This window comes from Eumetopias jubatus, unplaced genomic scaffold (assembly GCF_037043125.1).
Source record: "Eumetopias jubatus isolate StellerSeaLion01/CBP00866 unplaced genomic scaffold, mEumJub1_p1.0 scaffold_14, whole genome shotgun sequence".
Taxonomy (NCBI): domain Eukaryota; kingdom Metazoa; phylum Chordata; class Mammalia; order Carnivora; family Otariidae; genus Eumetopias; species Eumetopias jubatus.
The window spans coordinates 102,947,080-102,967,793 of NW_028274820.1; the positions used below are offsets into that span (position 1 = coordinate 102,947,080).

Here is a 20,714-nt window from a genome sequence, read left to right on the forward strand (position 1 = left end):
GCTGGTGTTCCAGGGCCAAGGGGCAGCGGGGACCTCGGTCCTTCCTGTGGCGCACATGAGCCTGGGTCACCTCCCAGAGGTTCTGGCTACCTAGAGCTCATCTTCTCCCTCCTCCATGAGACACGGCTCCAAATTCCAAAGGTGGTCATCATTGTCCACCCCCCCACCCCCGCCAACTCCCACACAGGTTGACTTGTGTCTCCCCCAGCTGAATTCATTTATTGGAGTCCTAAGCCCCCTCCCTCAGAATGTGTTCATACTCGGAGATGGGGTCTTTACAAAGGTAGTCAAGTTAAAATGAGGTCAATAGGGTGACCCTAATCCAATATGACCGGTGTCATAAGAAATTTAGGACACCCGGACAGGTACACACAGAGGGAAGACATGTGACTTGGGGAAGACAGCCGTCCACAAGTCAAGGAGCAAGGCCCGGGGCAGATCTGCCCTCACGGCCTCAGAAGGAACCCAGCCCCCTGCTGACACCTTGTTCTCTGGCATCCTGCCTCCAGAAAATACATTTCTAGCCTCGAAGCCGCCCAGCCGGCTCCTTTGCTAAGGCAGCCCCAGGAGACTCACCAGCCCCCCCCCCCCACACGGCTTTCCCTACTCTTGTGTTGGTCTTTGTGTGACCGGCCTGCCCGTCCAAGGGCCACCCGCCTCTCCCCTCGCATCCCCTGGTCTGCCTGGAGCCACCGGAAGCACGGCACTGGGAACAACGTGCTTATGAGCACAACGCAGGGCTGAGCCTGGGGCCAGAATACCTGAGCTTGTGTCTTTTTGCCACCACCGATTGACAGGAGTACAAAAGGGCCATGTTGTGTCAACCTCTCTTAGCCTCAGTCTGTTTATCTTTAAAATGGGTACTGCGCACACTTCAGCTCTCACGGGCTTGTTGTGAATAGCCAAACAGTACTGACGGGACGCATGTGCGAATTCTCGTTAAGTCCTAGAGGCCCAAACGAAGCTATCACTGTTAGTAACGCATCACTCCTTGGTAACCATCCATCCCGCTTTGGACTTTTATTGAACTCACTGTCAGTTAAAAACACAATTCTCTTTCTACTCTGATTGTGCCAAAACGTGTCTCCCATCCCGCTTCTAACGTAGCCTATTTGGATTCAAGAACAGATAACTTATACTTACTCCTGTTGATATTCATCTTGTAGGAATCAGCCCATTATTCTAAGCTTGAGCTGCTTTGAATCTCAATTTGGTTATCTGATATATTTGCCAGGCTTTCCAGCTGTGTGTCATTCATAGATCCATGAGCATGACCTTCTCTCCTCATCCAGGTCCATGCTGACCATACTGGAAAAGGACAGGCAGACAAAGCCCTCTCTCCAGACAATCTACAACCTTGGGGCTGAGTCTTCAATTGGCAGCAAATTTACTCAATTGTAGTAACATGCAGTGATGTGCTGGAGTGTCTTGTTGGTAGTTTAAAATCAGCCGTGGTAGGAGTATTTATACCATGGAAATTGGCAAATAATACAAATCAGATTTCAGCTCCCCCTTCCCACCCTGTCAAGAGCCAGTTTACCCGCAGACTACTGTATCCAGCCCACGTTTATGTGTCACACTCAAGATATTGGGAGAGACTTTGTCAAACACCTCCAAATTCACACATACATCTTTACGGAGCGTCACAGCCTACAAAACAGTGCAGTATGCATTATTTAATTCGGTTCTTTCAACATCCCAGGAAGTTAAAGGGCTGAATATTACTATACCCATTTTAAAGATGAGGAACACAAGGCTAATGATTGACTCAGAGCCAGACAGGGATCTAGCATCAAAGATGGGGCTCAGACTGCCATGTTCTGATTTCAAGGTCCCTGTTCTCTTCAGCTTGTCATCGAACTGCCCCCCCCGCCGGGCCCCCACCGTTGGTTGTCAAAGGTGCCCTGAATTCCCTCACCAGCTGTTGTTCTGGGTTTAAAACTCAAGCTTTGAGGGGGATTCTACCTCTAGTCCTTCTTGTTAGCAGCACATTATTGGGATCCCTGTTTCTACAGGGGGAGAACCCTCAAGTTTCTGACAAGACTCTCTGCATTCTGTTTAAAATTCATTGATGACAAGAGACTGCTTAAAGTGACCCCAAGTCAATGCGGTGTTTCTCAACCTGGGGTCCAACAATGCCTGGGACCCTTGAGTTCTCCGGGCTAGCAATGCAGATTTAGGGCTCTGGGCCCAAGGGCTAGAAGAGGTGACCTGTCCGGGGGGTGACGGCACGAGAGGAACCCAAGGAAGAAGCTGCAAAACAGACAGGTTTGGCTTAGCCCACACAGTGTCTTTCTTAAACACTTCTTAAAAATCTTAAAAATTGAGAGATTTCACATAAAAAGCCAGATTTCCAGAATCTCTGAAAAACCTGGAAATCTGGCAACACGAGCCCACTGATATACTTGGAAACAATCAGATGGAATTGGGGAGGGGCTGTCCCTTTTTGAAGTGGCAGGACTTCTCCAATTTACACCCCCTCCCAATTTGGGGAGTTGCAAACTCTAAAGCCCTAGGCGCCCAGCAATGAATGTAAATGAATGGTGTGAGCTTTGAGCGCCAGGACAACTAACCTTTGACCTTGGGTCTAGGTGCTAGGGTACAAAGGGCTGGCCTGGGCCTACAGAAAGGGCTGCCTGCTTTGTCTCTTTGAGAGCCTCTCTGGTTGGGGTCACCGCACATCTCTGAGGGCTGGATGTGGTGGACAGACCCCAACTGGGACTCTTGCACTAACCATTGGGAAGTTAGTTTCAGTTTCTCATCTTGAAAGTGATGATGATAATATTAGCATTTACCTCACAGTCTTGTGGTGAGGATAAATCAGCTAAACCATGAGAGATTCTTAAAACAGTTGCTAAAACGTGCAACAGGCTCTCAATCAACACTGGTTGCTGTTCTTCTGCCCCGGGCCTGCGTGGCTCTTCTCCTTCTGGTGGGAGCTGCTCTGGAGTCTCGGGGGCTTATGAAGGAAGAAATGAGGGCTGGGACTGTGGGGTTGGGGCAGGGGAGTCCGGACAGGTGGGGCTCTAGTCCACCAGACGGGCATTCTTTAAAAGTGTGTCTAAGACGGTTTTCTCCTGAAGGAATGAAGCCGGAGTAAGATAGCGGTCGGGCGGTAAAAGTAAGGGGTCAAAGAAGAAACTGAGGCACAAAAGCAAAAGAATGCTTCCTGCTGGGTGGGGTGGAGTGGGGTCTGCAGACTGAGCTGGAGCTCAGCTTCTCCTCCTTCTACTCGGGCCCCTCGCCTGCTGGGGCCCCTCCTCCGAGCCCACCCACTGAGGCTCCTCCTGTGGATTCAGCTGGTGTCAGAGGATCAGATCTGCTCACAGCCCAGGACAGCCAGAGCACCACGGGGCTCTCTCCTCCACCGTGCTGGCTGACTTTTTATTTCTAGCTCAGAACTTCACTGAAGGCAAAGAAGGCAGGGCTCCTAAATATGCAGACTGCATCGGGGCTGGGAAGCTGGGCTAAAGCTAACGAGATAATTCTGCTTCTGAGTTCAAGATGTGGGAGCGGGGAGAAGGGAGTTCTCAGCCGAGGGGTGGAAAGGCCCAGGGGCTGCTCGCTGATTCCAGGCCTTTATGAGCCCGCGGTGTAAGGGCAGTGAGAAAGGAAGCTGGGCCTGGAACCAGGGGGGACAGGGTCACAGGGTCTACCGATGACGCCTGGATGCCGTGGTGCTCAGGGTGGCACCTAGCTCCATATTTTAACCCATGGGCCAACGAGGGGCACTTTGGCATTCACCCCATGCTGGGGGTGGAGCTGGGTGCTCAGTACTTAGCATCCCACTGAATCTTTATAGAAAGGGGCATCAAGTCCCACCTTACGGACGGGACACTGAGGCTCAGAGAACTAAGTGCCTCTTCCCACATCCCCCTAGCTGGTGAGGGGCAGAGCCCACCTTCCAACAGAGACCTGGGAGCCCCGAAGCCTGTCTGCTAGCACCAGGCAGCCCCATCCCCCTCTGGCTCTCCCAGTGGACACCAAGGGCGAGAGCAGCCTGCGCAGGCCCCCGGGTGAGGAACATTTGAGGAAGCCAGTTCCTGAAAGTTCCTGCAGGCGGACCCGGGGAGTGTGGACAACTGCTTCCAAATGTCTGGAGGCAGTTAGATGCCATGGAAGCAGAAAAGGGTTTATTCTCTAGAACTCCAAAGGGCAAGACCAGGGTCACTGGAAGGAAGCTTCTCCTCACCACAAGAACAACTAAAGACGGGGCGCCTGGGTGGCTCAGTCAGTGAAGCAACCCACTCTTGATTTCAGCTTAGGTCATGATCTCAGGGTCGGAGGGGGTCGGGGGGGATCAAGGCCCATGTCAGGCTCTGTGCTCAGTGAGGAGTCTGCTTGAGATTCTCTCCCTCTGCCCCTCCTCCCTCTCCCCGCCCTTCCCTCTCCCAGGCATGCTCTCTTTCTCTCTCTCTAAAATAAATAAATAAATCTTTTTTAAAAAAAAAAACAACTAAATATGGAAGTAGCATCTGTGAACATGGTGAACAGGTCCTTTTGGAAAGGGACTGCTGCCCAGGCATGGGCCAAGAGCAGCTCAGGTGTCAGCAGGCCAACGTGGGTAGGCAGGAGAGGTGCCCCCTTGGGCTGTGGGGTGCAGGGAGGACAGGGCCAGCCGTACAAAGGGACCTCAGGGTCTTCTTTTTTTTTGAGAGGGCGAGAGAGAGAGCAAGCGAGAGAGCAGGGGAGGGGCAGAGGGAAAGGAAGAGAGAGAATCCCAAGCAGGCTCCATGCCAAGCACAGAGCCCGATGCAGGGCTCAATCCCACGACCCTGAGATCAGGACCCGAGCTGAAATCAAGTGTCGGACACTTAACCAACTGAGCCACCCAGGCGCCCCTCAGGGTCCTCTTAAGATCAGCTGTCAGAGCCACCTCCCCGCCCCGCCCCGACCCCTGCCTCATTCATTCACGAAATATTGTTCTGTATTGTGTTGAAAAAGACAGATGCAGTCTGTGCCTTTAAAGAGCACTACACTGAAATCTTAAAATTTTTGGTACATGCTATAAGCTATAAGAAGGTGGAACTTCATACCTAATCAGGGTGGGAGAAAGTGTCCCTGGAAGAAGTGGCATTTAAGTCGAGACTTGAAGGATGGGCAGATTTAGGCAGGTGAAGGGAGCTGCAAGCGTGTTGCAGGCCAAGGGAACAGCATGTGGGAAAGCCCTGAGTGAGGGCAGGCGCTTGAAGCCTGTGAGAAAACGGAAGAGAGAACAGATCAGATCTGTGTTGCAGGAAACCTGGCTACCCCATGGGCTGGGGGTGGGGGGAGGGGCCCAGACTGAGAGCGGGGCACCACTTGGGGGGCTACCTCGGTGGTCCAGGCAGGAGACAACAGTGGCATTACTGAGACATAAGCGGATGGAACTGAGATGTATCTAGGAAATAAAACCAAATCAAAGGAAGAGGTGATATTTCCAGTGGAGAGAGAAGGAAGGGGGAGGGTCAGATGTCACTCCCAGGTCTGGGCTTGAGCTTCTGTGTCGCTGTCAGCCATATGGCCAGCCCCACCTCCACTGTGGAGGGGACCCCATGCTCCTGTCATCGTGTGTTCACGGGGAGACCTCTACTCTGTTCCTCTGGAGGGAAGACTCTGGAATAATCCTGCCACCTCTCCCACCACTTGGGAGAGGCTTTCTGCCTGAGGAGGTGGGGGGGTGTCTGACATCTGCAAGACAAGTTCTCCTGGGTCAGGGGTGGTGACATCAGGACTGTTCCCTGCAGCCTGCCCTTCCCTTTGGGGTGCATCTGCTGGTAGGAGGGAGCCCATCTCAACCTGTTCCCATGCCCCAGATAAACAAACCCAAGTTAGGGTGTAGGGTCTGCCTGCTGCATCCAGGCCTCAGGTTCAAGCTGGCCCTGCAGTAAAGCTGATTTATGTCCCGGACACGTGGGCCTACTTCTCAGTGGGCTCATGACCTAGGGTGTAAGGCGTGTGACTGGGCCCACCCTATACCCAAACCCACCTGCTGGGCATGTGTGCTGGTGAGGTCTCTAGGTTCCTACAAGGATATGACCCTTCCCCAAGAACGTGACTCTGTACTCAATTCCCGATTTTAAACAGACCTGCCTGCTGCCTGACAGTTCTCAAAACTGTTGTTGTAAATATTAGCGCGTAGAGCATTTCCCGAAGGCAGGCGATGTCTCCCTCCCGCCCTTCTAACCTTTATCTTGGGATTGACCATGGTCAGCGATATTTATATGACTGCATACTATTTTGTTAGTCTTTGCCTTCGCCTAGGAAACCTGTGCTGAACTCTGCCACCCAGTGCGTCCCCCTCACGTCACCACACAGGAAAGACTTCTCGGGGTCACAGGGCCCGAAATCACAGCATCTTTGAGCAAATGGTTTGGCTTCCTGGCGGTGTGAATGACACGAGCCTCCTGTTTTCTCACTGCAGAGGGGGCCTCAGGGCCTCGGGGCTTGGTTTTGTGCACTAATGTCATCCTTGGCGGCCACATATATTCCCTGCCCTGCATTCCCAATGTCCTGACGTCCTCCCTATATGTGCCTTTGCAACGTGCCTCCGACCCTTTCTGGAGTGAGGGAGAACACAAGCACATCTTCCTGCATCTTCCAGTCTCTGCTTTTCTCCCCCTCCCCACAGTACCGCTGCTCCTCGCTCCAGGCCCCAGAATGTTCTTCGGTCTGGAAAGAAGGTTGACATGGGAGATGATCCAAGTTTGTAAATTCCAGGAAAGGCATGAGCGGGACACATGCTCATGAGACATATTCTCAGATTTCCTGGAAGTTTAGGTAACAAAGGAATTGGTTTCACAGCTTGGGAAGCAAATCAAGAGGTGGGCCAGGCAGAAGTGAGTGACCACTCTCCCACAGGGTCCTCACAAGTGACCAAGGGTCTGCACATCCCTCACCAGCCGGGGACACCACGGCCACAGCCCTGGCCCCTACCAGGAGTCCCTCAGCAGAGCCCACCAGAAGCGGGCTGACGTCTCTGGTGCGGTCATCCGAGAGCGCTCAGAACCCAGCGGAACCTGAGGGCCATTCACTCACCCCACGTGTCTGCAACTCAGCCTTCTCTCGTGACACCTCCTGCCACTTCCTCCCGTGACACCCCCTCCTGGTGACACCTCCAGCTCATTACCTCCACCACTTAACGCTCACTAATAACGAGCTCTCACTTGCAATCACACTGCCGGCACTCGGGGCAAAGACAGTCTCCAGCTGTGGCACGCCTGCGCTCGCGCCCGCCGCGCTGTCTAGACGCTAGCACGGGGCCCGTCAGCATCCAAATGACAGCACGTGCCCAAGCCGCCAAGCGTCAAAGCCGGCTCCATGCCTGGGATTGCACATGCTGAATGAAGCCCAGTTTCATGTTCATGTGGCTCTAAAACAAAACGCCAGAAACCTCCCCGAGCACCTCACCCCTTGTCCCCTTCATCACATGGAGAGGCCCCCAGGCTTCTCACGCCTCCCCTCCCCTGTTGCCCATTCTTTGGGGTGATCACCTCCTTCAGGCGAGGTCTGGATCAACCCAGGGCACTGACCTACTGCTGCTGGGGAGTCAGCTTAGGGCTTAGCTCAGTGTACCCCAAATCAGCCACGACTTACAAGGACTCACCACGCGGGCGCCCCGGCTCTCAGGTACCTCCCAGGGGCCCCAGCTGCTCGGCAAGCCTCCAGCCTCAGACACCCGACATCTTTAGTGTTGCCCAGAAAGTACGTCAGCTTACACCTTCTCTTTGGATTCTGCATTAAAAAACCAGCCCCTGCAAGCTGGGGAACAGGTCCACACTTAACCTAAGGCAGTGGTTAGATTGTGGGGCAGCAGGCAGGACCTTTGTGCGGGGCCTTGACTTTCCTGCACTGCGCTGCATGGTTCCCCAGCGGCTGGCGCCAGGTGACAGCCCCGGGCTCGCCCCCGCCCACAGCCAGCGGCCTCGGCCCCATCTTGCCCAGGCACAAGCCCGCCGCAGGGGTGGGACGGAGGGGAACAGCCCAGGCTGGAGAGAGAGAATTCCTCGGCCCTTTCTGAGGAAGGAGAAGCTGGGAAAGCCACCCTCATTTCACCTAGCCCCTTGTCCTCCGGAAGCCCACTTCACGCTGCTCCTTTCGAGGCCTTTCCCCTCCTCAGAGCCCTGGGGCCTGAATGGTCAGCCCGGGCACTCCCCTCGGGCTTCGGGTCCTGAGGGCAGGGACTAAGTCCGTCACACCTGCAGGGCCCCCTGCCCCCAGCACCCAGCCTGTCACAGGAGACTCCCACTGCTGAGGCGGCCAGGGTGACGGGTGGGGCTGGGCAGGCCTCAGACCCAACTCCTGCCCTTGCCCACAGCTGAACAGGGCTCTCAGGCAGGCAGCCTTTCCACCCGGGGCCTTGGTGCTTCCTCCTGGACCAGGGGCACCAAGCCCAATACCAGCTGTGGTACCAGCCCGGCCAACCTCCTCACACTTTGCCAAGAGGAGGCCCACGAAGGTCCCACTCACATGCGATGGGCCTGGAGCACCCCTGAGTCTGAGGCCTGCCTGGTGGCAGCACAGGGCTGGCCCCACCCGAGGCCACGCAACAGGCTACCACCACCTCCCCTCCCACCAAGAACAAACCCCTGCCTGGGTTCTGGAAGGATCTTAGAGGTTTGCCAAGGCAGGTTTGGGGTTAGGTTTCTAGAGCCCAAGGTGTGCTGGACATCAGCAAGTCCCCCCCAGCTAGCAGGGAGCATGTGTGCACACATGCAGGTGAGGACGGAGGAGGTGTGTGTCTGCATGTCTGTGAGTGGGAGGAAATGGAATAAGCCAGAGCCCCAGACCATTTTCACCTGAGCCAAAAACTGGTTTCAGGCTCGCTGGTTCCTGGCGCAGACTGGCTTTGATAGGTAGGAGCCAGGGAGCCAGGAGGAGAGGGGCACTCAGAAGAGGTAGTGGAAGGGTGGAAGGACATGTCAGCGGGGGCTGGGGGATGGCCCCAGCAGTGGGAGGGGATGGGAAGAAGCATGTCATAGGTCTGGCTCAGGCGGGGCAGAAATGCCAAGAGGGGGCCTTGGGGTATGACCGGAGGCCAAGAGCCAGCACCATTCAGTGGGGTCACAGGGCTCCTGTTCCTGGGCTTGAGGGGCAGCGCCTACCTGTACCACGGCGGGTGGGTGCTGAAGGCCTGGAGTCATAGGTGGCAGGGTCCTGCAGTGGGGGAGTCATCCAGTGCCCCCTCGGTGCCCGGGCCCAGAGCCCACTGCACCTGCAGCACCAAGGGCCATTGTGAGGAGAATCTGAAAGGAGAGGGCAGTGGGAGGGGTGGGCCAGACCCTGAGCCCCAAAGGCGGAGTCCAAATGGACCTCCGAGGGCTGGTGAGGAAGCCTGAGGGGCTCAGCTGGGTGGACCAAAGTCCGGGATAAGGAGGTCTGAGAAAGAAAACAGGAGGTGTGCAGAAAGGGACCAGGGTGGAGGTGACAGGCTAAGGGCCAGCGAGGGCTACACGGGGAGCATGGGGCGGGAGCAGTGTGAGAGCAGGAAGCAGTCGGCAGAGACCAGGCCTTGCAAGACTAAGCTAGAAGGACAGAGCAGGGAACACAGGCAAGACCCAGGCCCAGCAGGGGAGGCAAGTTCTGGGGACTTGGCGATAGGCAGGAGAGAAGAGGGAGAGCTAGGCATCGGAGGCACAGGGCATGACCGTCAGGCCCGGATGGGACCTGGATGGCTCCTGGAGCCCAGAAGGGACATCTGAGGGAATCCCCGGGGGCGGCAGGCGCATCAAGTAGGCCTGCTCTTAGTGTGCCCACTGTGCTCACGCCGGTCCCTCCCCGTGTGCATGGCCGTCCTGGTTTCACCCCGCCTGCAAGAGCAGCAAGGCCACAGGCTGGGGTCAGGACCCAACTTGGGAACTCAAGTCCTTGAGCAGGTGGAGTGTGGGGGACAAGGAAAAGGCATTGCTATAGGTATGGAGTGTGGGGGGGGGGTGGCCTGAGAGTGGTTCAGGGTCACACGTAGGTGGTGTTGGCCAGGAGGTGACTCCGCGAAGTGTGAGGAGGCAGGGCCAGCAATGAGAGGAGGAAGATGCCAATGGGGGAGAGGTTACCAGCCCAGGGGTGGTGGTGGTGGGGGTGCCCTGCAGGAAGGCTGAGACAGAGGGACAACCTGAATGGGAGAGAAGTGTCCAGGCAGGAGGGTGCCAAGTGGAGACAGGGAAGGTGCCAGGCAGGGGAAGGAGGGAAGGTGCCAGGCAGGATAGGAGGAGGGGAGGTGCCAGGCAGGGGAGAGGAAGGGAGGTGCCAGGCAGGGGAGGGGGGGAGGTGCCAGGCAGAGGGAAGGAGGGGAGGTGCCAGGCAGAGGAGTGGGTAGGAGGGAGAGGATGCCAGGCAGGAGCAGGATGGGAACATGCGAGGCAGGGAGGCGGTGGCAGGCAAGGGGGAGGAGTAGGTGCAAGGCAATCAGGGAGGAGGGAAGGTGCCAGGCAGGGGAGAGGAGGGGAGGTGCCAGGCAGGAGAGTGCCAGGCAAAGGGAAGGAGGGGAAATGCAGGTGGAGGGAGGATGGGAAGGTACCAGGTAGGGAAAGAAGGAAAGACGCCAGGCAGAGATGAGAAGGGGGAAGTATCAGAGAGGAGGTATGATGGGAGTCTGCCAGTCATGGAAGAGGTGCAAGAAAGGGGGTAGGAGGAAGAGATACCAGGCTGAGGGTGGGGGAGGTGCCAGGCAGGGGAGGAAGAGAGTGAGGAGTGGGGGGAGAGATCAGGAGATGAGGAGGGGATGAAGACGCCAGGCGGGGGGAGGGGGGGTGCCAGGTAAGGGGAAGTGCCAGGTAAGAGGAAGGTGCCAGGAAGGGGTGAGAAGGAAGATGCCAGGCAGGGGGGAGAAGGGATGTCAGGCAGTGGGGAGACCAGAGAGATGCCAGGCAGGGAGGAGAACGGGGAGAGGCCAGGGGGGCGGAGGGGGATGTCAGACAGGGGGAGATGCCAGACAGGGGGGAGGAGGATGCCAGGCAGGGAGGAGAAGGGATGCCAGGCAGGCGGGAGCAGAGGAGATACCAGGCAGGGGGGAGGAGGGATGCCAGGCAGGGGAAGGAGGGATGATGCCAACAGAGGCAGGACGGGTACTGCCAGGCAGGGAAGGCGGGGGCGCCGGCGCAGCGCGGCCGGGCGGCGTCTCCGCAAGGGCCTGGGGGCCGCGCAGCGCGGGTCGCTCACCTGCTCCCCCGGGACCCCGGCCCGGAGCACGGCCGCCCGCTCCCCGCTCGGCGCGCTCGGCTCGGCCCGGCGCCTGCGCCGCTGCAGCCTGGAGCGGGGGAGGCGCAGGGAGCGTCTGCAAAGAGCGAGGAGCTTAATAATGAGTTAGGGATCAGAGCAGGCAGCGTCGTCCCAGCCATCCGAAAGCGCGATCACCACGCTGGGAGCATCGCCGCCCGCCCTGGCCAAGTCCATTGTGATCCTCAGCCTGTGCACAGATGAGCCTTAGGTCTGTAGGAGCACCTACGCGCCCACTGATTCACACAGACCGTCAGAGCATCCTAAGTGACCGCAGACATTACCCGCTCTCGGACCACACACACACACACACACACACACACACACACACACACACACACACACGGGAGTGGGGGGCATCGGTTCCACTCCAGGTTCAGAGCCAGGCACTGACTGATGACACCCCCTCCTACTTTTATGCACAAGCCCTTGCCCCACATCCAGTCACAGGAGCCGACCCTGGGCACTCCATGGGGTCTCCCAGGAATACATTTGATCTAGCTCGTTAAGTAAGCAAATTTGGGTAGGAGTCCCCCTCAAAGCACCAGTAGCAGCCAACACAGTGCCAACAGCAGCCAACACATACAAAAGGGGCTCAACTCTTACCTGCTAAAAGGGATGAGCCTCAGAGAGACTTAGGCAAGGTCCAGAGCGAGTGGGAGCCTCCACATGAAGGATCCAGCAGGTGAGGACTTTGGGGCAGGATCCTGGCAGCCCCTGAGGAGGAGCTATGAGAGAGACCCAGATCGGCGGGGTCCTGCCCCCTCAGATTCCCGCCTCTGCCCCCGATGCCTAGTCTAGCCCCATCCAGGCCACTCCCTCACACTATGGGCATTTGGGGGTTGTGGGCTCCCAGCGTTGCCTGGGCCTGCGCTGCCCCTGACAATGAGCTAACTTGGAGGCTTTTCTACCTCAACTGTTTTTCGTTTTTTTGCGGGGGTTTTTGTTTTTGTTTTTGTTTTTTTGGTCATTATGTTTTACTTTTTTACTTAATTTTTTTCCAATTGTGGTAAACTACACAGAACACAAAATTTGCCATCTTTTTAAGCATGCGATATGATGCTGTGAAGTGTATTTACCTTGTTGTGCAGACCATCTCCAGAACTCTTTTGCCTTGGCAACCTGAAACTCTACCCATTAAACAATTCTCCTCTCCCCCCCCAGACCTGGGGCACCATTGTTCTACTTTCTGTTTCTATGAATTTGATTACTCTAGATACCTCATATAAATACATTCATATGCACTTGCCCTTTTGTGACTGGCTTATTTCGCTGGGCATAACGTCCTCCAGGTTCATCCACGCTGTAGCAGCTGTCAGCACTGCCTTCCTTTTCAGGCTGAAGGAGCTTCCATTGTATGGACAGATACAACCTACGGGTGGTTATCAGCTACATTTTGTTTATCCATTCATTTGTCCATGGACAGTTGGGTTGATTCCACTTTCTGGCCCTTTAAAACACGTTGCCATTAAACTGGACAGGAACACACTCCCGCTCAGCCCTGCGAAGACACACTCGATCCTCCCCAGCGCCTTTCAGCACCTGTGATCCTATTTTCAGGACCCTACCCCGGAGGACCTCAGACCTTTGGCTACTCAGAGGACCCACTTTGGCCTTTTTATCCAAATTTGCTTACTTAACACCCTAGATCAAATGTATTCCTGTGTCCCTTCTAGTGAAGGGACTCGGGGTCCCTGCTAACAGCTCGATGCTGTCCTTCCTAGGAACATTTATCTCCTAACAAGGGACTCTTGGAAATGCAGGGGAAAGAGAGGCACAGTGGATATTTTGAGGTGGGGAAGGATTTGCTCAGTGACCTGGGGGGTGGGGGACATGGAAAGCCATCTGGATAATGGGATCTGAGGGGGCTTGAAAGACTTCCCATGACCCAGACCCTGGGACCCGGGTCAGTACTAGAGCTTCACTCCTCTGGGCAGAGAGGAGTCTATTTAGAGGCGGTACACACCCTCTCGTCCCCCCCTCCCCCCCGCCCCCAGCTGTCTCCCTTCCCATCAACACCAGTTATGAACTTGGTAGAATAAGCCCTTCTGATGGGACAAGTAGTTGGTTCTGAAAGCGAGGCGAGGTGACCGGGTCCTGACATGAGGAGGTGTGTGTTGGGGGGATCATCAGAGGAGGCCCCCAGAAGGAGAATAGGCAGCCCGGACACAAGCAGGGGTGGCCTCAAGGAGGCAGGCTGGCTGAGTGCTGGCCTAGGCCTGGCCAGAGGGGACAGGCAGGGAGCCAAGTGGGCAGTCCTGCCTCTTCTAACCCTGTGCCCACACCCTGCGGCCCCCTTTCCCTCCTCCCACTCCCAGTCTGTCCATCAGGGATAAAGTTATCAAAGGTAAGCCCCTGGCCCTTCTTTATGACTTCCCAGGTAGGTGGGGCAGCCTGTCTCTATCCCAGTATTAATACCTTGTTTTTAAGTCACTGATCCCTTGTCTGTCTTTCCTTCTGGACTGGGAGCTCCAGGAGGGTGGGACTGGGGTTTGTCAGCCCAGCACAAGCCGGGTGCAGAGGAAGGCCCAGTAAATGTTTGGAGGAGGCTTCCGGCAGACAGGCTCTGGCCGCAGGAGGGCTGGCAGTGAAGGCCTGGGGGGCCAGGGGTGAGGCTGAGCCCGAGGTGGGGTGGGACAGAGCTAGAGGTGAGGGGCGAGATTCAGTCATCTGCGAGGCCCGCTGTTGTTCCCTGGAGCACCGCTCCTATGGCAAGGACTTGGGAATACCTAAATGTTTGCCAATGGGTGACAGATTAAATAGTGTGACAGGTGTAAACAGGTGATAAGAGACAGGATAAACAGGTGACAAGATAAATACATCATTCAGTGAATGCTATCAAACAATGGGGAAGCACTCTATAGACTGATAGAGCAGGATCTTAAAGATAAGACGAGTGAAAAAAGCAAGACATGCAGAACAGTGTGTAAAGCATGCTAGTGTGTGTGCATGTGTCCGTGTGCATATAAACACACAGTCCTCTGGGTACAAAAGGAACTGGCGTCTGGGGAGGATCTGGAGGGCAGGATGGGTAGAGGGAGACTTGCTTTCCACTGTGTGTTCCTTTTTAGCTTTTTAATTTAGAAGTGAAAGTTTACAAAAACCACCCATATCATCATTTATACTTTCAAATTACACTGAGCACCCACTATGTAAAATCAGGCCACAGATCTATGTGTCTTTGATCATGAACCTGTATGGGACTCTTCATCAGTTAATTTCTTTTTTTTTTTTTTTAAGATTTTATTTATTCATTTGAGAGAGAGAGAGCACAAGCAGGGGGAGAGGCAGAGGGAGAGGGAGAAACAGACTCCTCAGACTCCTCACTGAGCAGGGAGCCCACAGGGCTCGATCCTAGGACCCCAAGATCATGACCTGAGCCAAAGGCAGATGCTTAACCATGTGAGCCTCCCAGACGCCCCCTTTCTTTTACTTGTTTTGCATTTCTTTTTTTTTTTTTTTTAAGATTTTATTTATTTGACAGAGAGAGACACAGCAAGAGAGGGAACACAAGCAGGGGGAGTGGGAGAGGGAGAAGCAGGCTTCCCGCTGAGCAGGGAGCCCAACGTGGGACTTGAACCAGGACCCTGGGACCATGACCTGAGCCGAAGGCAGACGCTTAACGACTGAGCCACCCAGGCGCCCTAATTATCTCTTTGAGAAAAAAAAAAAAATTCTTGTTTGTTTGTTTCCTTAGTTTTCTATGTACTTATAAAATCAACCCCAAGGCTCAGGGGACTATCTAAATTCCCTCTTGGGGCATTCGGGTTCTATAGGCTCTCCAGGAGAGCTATTCCATGGTTGCCCACAGCTGTTATCCTGGAATTTCCTTTCAACATAATCTTGAGAATTCCCTTCCCCTCTCTGCTGCTCTTCAGTTCCCTCATCAGATAGACACTGAGTGCGTACTACCTGCCTGGCATTGTCTTAGGCACTGGGATATAGCAGTGAACAACACCATGAACCAAAAGGATTCTCCCGACTTGGAACTTACCTTCGACGGGGAAGGACAGGCAATAGGTAAGAAAAATACGTGGGATGTTCATTCCAGGCCTCTAAGGCTGGTTCGACATTCAGAGATTGACCGTTCAATGCAATCTACCATATTGACAAGCTAAAGAAGAAAGGTCACATAATCACATCAACTGATGCAGAAAAAGCATTTGAGAAAATTCAGCAGCCAAAAGGCAACTTGAGGAATTCCATGATGATGCAAACGTGCCACGTCTCCGCTGTAAGGCTGGGCAGATGGTGGCTCCCAAAGATATGTCCCATCCTAATGTCTGGAACGTGTAAGTGTTACCTTATTTGGAAAAAAGGTCTTTGTGGAGGTAATTAGATTAAAGATTTTGAGATGAGGAGATTATCCCGGATTATCCCTGTGGGCTTTACATGCCATCACAAGTGGCCTTATAAGAGAGAGGCAGGAAATTTCACATGCACACATGGGAGAAGGTGATGTGAAGGCGGAGCCGAGAAAGATGGGGCCGACCAGCCGTCAGAAGCTGGAAAAAGCAAGGAACGAATTCTCACCTAGATCTTCTGGAGGGAGTAGGGCTCTGCCTATGCCTCAGTTTAGAAATTCTGGCCTCCAGAACTGTGGGAGAATAAATTACTATTGTTTTAAGCCACCCAGTTGGTGGTAATTGTTACAGTAGCCACAGGCACCTAATACAACCCTACAGTGATATCCTAGTTGTGATACTGTACTATAGTTTTGCAAGGTGTTAGCACTGGGGAAAACTGGATGAGGAATACACAGGGCCTCTCTGTATAATTGCTTTCAACTCCACGTGAATACACAATTATCCCAAAATAAAAAGTTCAGGGGTTTCTGGCTGGCTTAGTTGGAAGAGCATGAGACTCCTGATCTTGGGGTTGTGAGTTCCAGTCCCAGGCTGGGCACAGAGCTTACTTTAAAAAAAAAAAAAAAAAAGTTTAATTAAAACAAACAGATAAACAACAGCTCAGGGCGCCTGGGTGGCTCAGTCGGTTAAGCGTCTGCCTTGGCTCAGGTCATGATCCTAGAGTCCTGGGATCGAGTCCCGCATCGGGCTCCCTGCTCAGCAGGAAGCCTGCTTCTCCCTCTGACCCTCCCCCTTCTTATGCTCACTTTCTCTCTCACTCTTTCTCTCAAGCAAATAAATAAAATCTTAAAAAAAAAACAACCAACAGCAGAGAAGGAAGATGAGAAGTTTTGCCATGGGGGGAGGAAGGGACACCAAGTACAAAGTCCCTGGGTTTACAGGCCTGGTGTGTTAGAGGGTCACAGGGGTAATGGCATCTGTGTGTATGGGGGGGTGGTGCACACAGGGCCTTGTAGGCTATTTTGGGGACTTTGAGTCTTACTCTGAATGAGATGGGAAGTCACTGGAGGATTTGAGCAAGGACGGACATGATGGACCAACACAGCGGCCATGCCAAGCAAACACTGTATGGGGAGAGCCAAAAGCAGGGAAACCAGCCAGGAGGCCATTGCAGTCATTCAGGTGATGGGCCATGGCAGGTTCGAACAAAAGTAGTAATCAAGATGGTGAGGAATGGTTGTGTTCTGGGTATATGCTGAAAGCAGAGCCAAGGGCATTTGTTCTCAGAATGGTCATGGGTGGGAAAGAAAGAGAGGAGTCACGGTGGATACGAGGATGGGGCCTGAGCCTGGCTGGAAGGATGGAGCTGCCATTGACTCACACGGCAAAGGCTGGAGGAGCGTGTCTGAGGGAAAGGAGGGAACTCCCTTTTGGACGTGATAAGTTAGACATTCAAGAAGAGATGTCAAGGCAGCATTTGGATGTAGGATTCTGGAGTTCAGGCTAGAAATATACATTTAAGAGTCACCATTTAGATGGCATTCATGCCATGAGACTGGACGAGTGCCCTAAGAGGATGAGGAAGTCCAAATCCTAAGACTTGGGGCTGTTCAGTGTTAAGGGCTCAGATATAAGGAGAAGCCAGAAAATGATGCTGAGATGGATCCATCTAGAATTAGGAGGAAGACAGGAAGAATGTGGTATCCTGAAAGCCAAGTCAAGAAAGCATTCTAGGGAGAGAGGAGTGAGTTGTGTCAGATGTTGGCGATGGCCACTAAAGTTGAAGACTAGTCTTTGGCCATTGACGACAGCAATGAAGAAGCCATTGGTGAACTTGAGGACAACAGCTTTGGCGGGTCTGTGGGGCAAAGCCTGGAGAGCAAATGGGAGAAAAGGACTTACAGACACAAGTATGGACAACGCTTTAGAGAATTTTTGCTATGAAGGGGAGTAGAAAAGTGTGGCAGTAGTTGGAGGAAGAAATGGGGTTGAAAAGTTTTCCTTAAATTGGGGAACTTGATAGCATGTTTATAGCTGGTGGGAAAGAGCCAGTAGAGGGGAAAAATCAATGATGCTGGGAGGGAGAGAATGACTTCTGGAACAATCTCCTGGAGTAGGTAAAGGGAGAGAGCAGGGGCTACGCATCTGCAGTAGCAACTTTCAATGTTGGATGTATGCTAAAGTCACCTGGGAAGAATTTCAAGACCTCCATGCCTAGGCTGCACCCGGCACATTAAGACGGGGTCTCTGGGATGAGCTGGCAGGGAACCAGAGGGAAGAGCATGCAGGTACAGAGGCAGGCAGGTGGGATGGGCAGTTTGGGAGCTTATGGGAGCTCCCTGCTGACTGCTGCTATTTCCTCAGTGAAATGGGGGGCATGCTCATCAACTAATCTTGAGGATGGGGGACGAGATCTTGCGGGGACAAGGAGAGGAGAAGATATGGTTGGTGACTCAGGCATGGGAAGTTTGCCGTTATTGGTAATAAGGTCTAGGGGTGAGGCCATGAAAATGAGCAGCTGGGGGTGGGGTGGAAGACAGAGTCACTGGAGGAGGGGAGCTGAATTGAAGTATCCTGTATATGGATGTTCAAGTCGTCAGGAATTAAGACGGGAGTGGTGGTGGAGAGAGTGACAAGCAAGCTAGGTGGAGTCTCTCCTGACCTCAGTCAATGTAGGTGTGGAGCTCTACCATGATCCTCACCTTGCACATTATGCTCCAGCAAAACTGAGCTACCTAAAGGTCCCAGATATTGGGCTGGCAGTCCTGTTTCTTATACCCCATGTTTTTTCTTTCTTAGTTTAATTCTTTGTTTGGATGGCACATCCTCATAATTTTATTATGTATGTGTATATTTATTTTTTTTAAAATTTTAATTAATTAATTAATTTATTTATTTATTTATTTATTTGAGTGGGGAGGGAAGGACAGAGGGAGAGGGACAAGCAGACTCCCCACTGAGCGCGGAGCCTGACATGGGGTCCGATCCCAGGACCCCGAGATCATAACCTGAGCCAAAACCAAGAGTTGGATGCCCAACTGACTGAGCCACCCAGGCGCCCCATGTATATATGTATTTCTTTATTTTGCTAGGACCATTGCAGTAGTCTCCTTACGGATGGTCCTGCCTCTAATCTTATTCCACTCCACTTGGTCACTGACAAACGCTGCGTCTTCTCCACATTTCCTCCAGAATAGCTTTTTGAATCACCAAATCTGACCTGGTCACTTGCTTGCTTAAAACCTGGCAGTGATTCACTGTCCCTAACTATGTTGATCACTCTCTGTGCCAGGCACTGTTTTAAATGTTTCTCAGTCATACAAAAGATGTGTCCTGTTGTTTTCCTTATTCTATAGGTGATGAAACAGGCACAAAGAGGTTAGATTCCTCAATGCCACGCGAAGCTGACATTACCCCAATGTACAACACTTCTCATAATCGATCACCCTCCCTGTACGGCTTCCTTCCTTAGCATTTCCTCTCACCATGAACTTTATGCTTCAGTGAAGGTGAATTACTTAAAGGTCCCAGGATCAGTGAGGCCACCAGCAGGAAGTATATAGCACAGAAAGAAGGTTTAATTGAAGAAAGTTAATGAAGGGCCTCTTTATGAGATGTGGGCAGGGCTAAGGGAAAATAATGATAAGACACCCAGGCACTAGCACCAAAGGGAGACCAAGGGGACAAAGAGAGGGATGATGCTATCAGAACCATGTGGAAGAAGGTCATCCCAGCAGGAGCAGTAAGGGCAAGCAACCAGCAGAATCGTGATGAATCCCCTTGCATACCTTTTCTCCAAACCTACCATCTCCTGCTCGTGCCTCTTTGGTCACATCCAACTGGAAGCCAGAAGATGAGAGAGCCCAGATGATGCAGTCTGTAGTAGTCAGCCTCCTGGGCACAAAGCAGGCAAGAGAGGGATGGAAAATAAATCAGAGAGAGTTTTTGTCCTTTATTTAGAGGAATAAATCCTGCGGCCCCCACCCAGAGGACACACTAAGTCCTATCAGGCGCTGATCACAGGTTAGACTATGCAACAAATCCTCTGGCCCAGATGCAGTCCTCCTTGCCCCTGCTTTGTTCTACCTGACCAGTACAGTGAACCCCACTCAATGCCTGCTGGGTCAGCAGCATGAGATGCCCAAAAGAAGCCCAAAAGGGCCAGTCATAAACCTGAGCTTCTAGTTTAATGGGTTCAAGGTTGTGTTCTCCAGGGAATGTTCCTTCACATGCACCAGGACCTGCAAACCTACAGAGTCCAACGTTATGAGGGAAACGAATGTTCTGTAAAAGGATTGTTTGGTGGAATCGTGAGAGAGATCACTTCACCTCCACCCTCGTCCTTGTACACGTCCACAAACCTAAGTGATCATGTCACACCTTCTCCTCTTCAAATCTTGAACATTTCCTCCCCAGGTTACACTCCAGACCAATTTGAGTCTCTAGGGATACCCTGTCAAAGAAGAGAACCTGCATCTTCTGGCTATGGGGGAAACAGCCACCATATAGATGTGGTATCTCCTGGAGGAGGTATCTCCAGTTGGTGCCATAACTGAGCCTTCAGCAGGCCATTCCCCAGTCCATTCAAACAGTTGCCACTGAATATCTCAGTAACACAGACCAGTGAATTCCATGGGCATGAACTCAGTGCCTCATGCCTTTTGCTATATAATGAGCTCCTTGGTTGGAGATGATGTTGTGTGGGTTACCATGACAATGAATAGGGCTTTTTGAAAACCTTCAAGCGGTGGTGCTGGCAGAAGCATGGCAAGGAGAGAAAGCAAGTCTGTATCTGGAACACGACTCCCTTCCTAGGAGAGTAGGCTGCTGGTTGTCTCCATGAAGGAGCAATACAAGTTACTGGCCTGGCCCCCCAGTGGAAGGTGCAATATTGGGGATTTGGTGGTGGTCCTAACTAGTAGTTAGTTAGCAGTTTGGGAACTCATTGGAGATGATATCTCTATTAGCCCCAGTGAAGGGTACTTACTGATGATGCACTGAGGTGACAGAGGAAATGGGCTGACTGACATTTACAGGACAGATTGATCATTTCATCAGCTTGATTATCAAGCACCTCTGCTTGGGGGCTCTGGAGTGGGTGCCCCAGATGGGAACATCCATGATACCTTGGTATCTTCACATGGTGCTCATCCTGGGGCTTCCGTCCATGTACCTCTTTCCCAGACTCCCCGGTCACAAGCAGAGCCACTGGAT

The 20,714-nt window shown here is 53.2% G+C and overlaps 1 protein-coding gene across 1 annotated transcript in view; it reads right to left on the reverse strand.

Moving 5' to 3' along the window:
* The window catches only part of SMARCD3 (SWI/SNF related BAF chromatin remodeling complex subunit D3), a 31,631-nt gene extending 19,140 nt beyond the window's left edge, over positions 1–12,491 (reverse strand). Inside the window, exons 1-2 of the mRNA XM_028089253.2 lie at positions 12,439–12,491; positions 11,047–11,251 (exon numbers count right to left, since the gene is read on the reverse strand). Coding sequence (XP_027945054.1) covers positions 11,047–11,251; positions 12,439–12,491 — 258 coding nt within the window. The remainder of the gene's footprint in view (positions 1–11,046; positions 11,252–12,438) is intronic.
* Between the last annotated feature and the right edge of the window lie 8,223 nt (positions 12,492–20,714).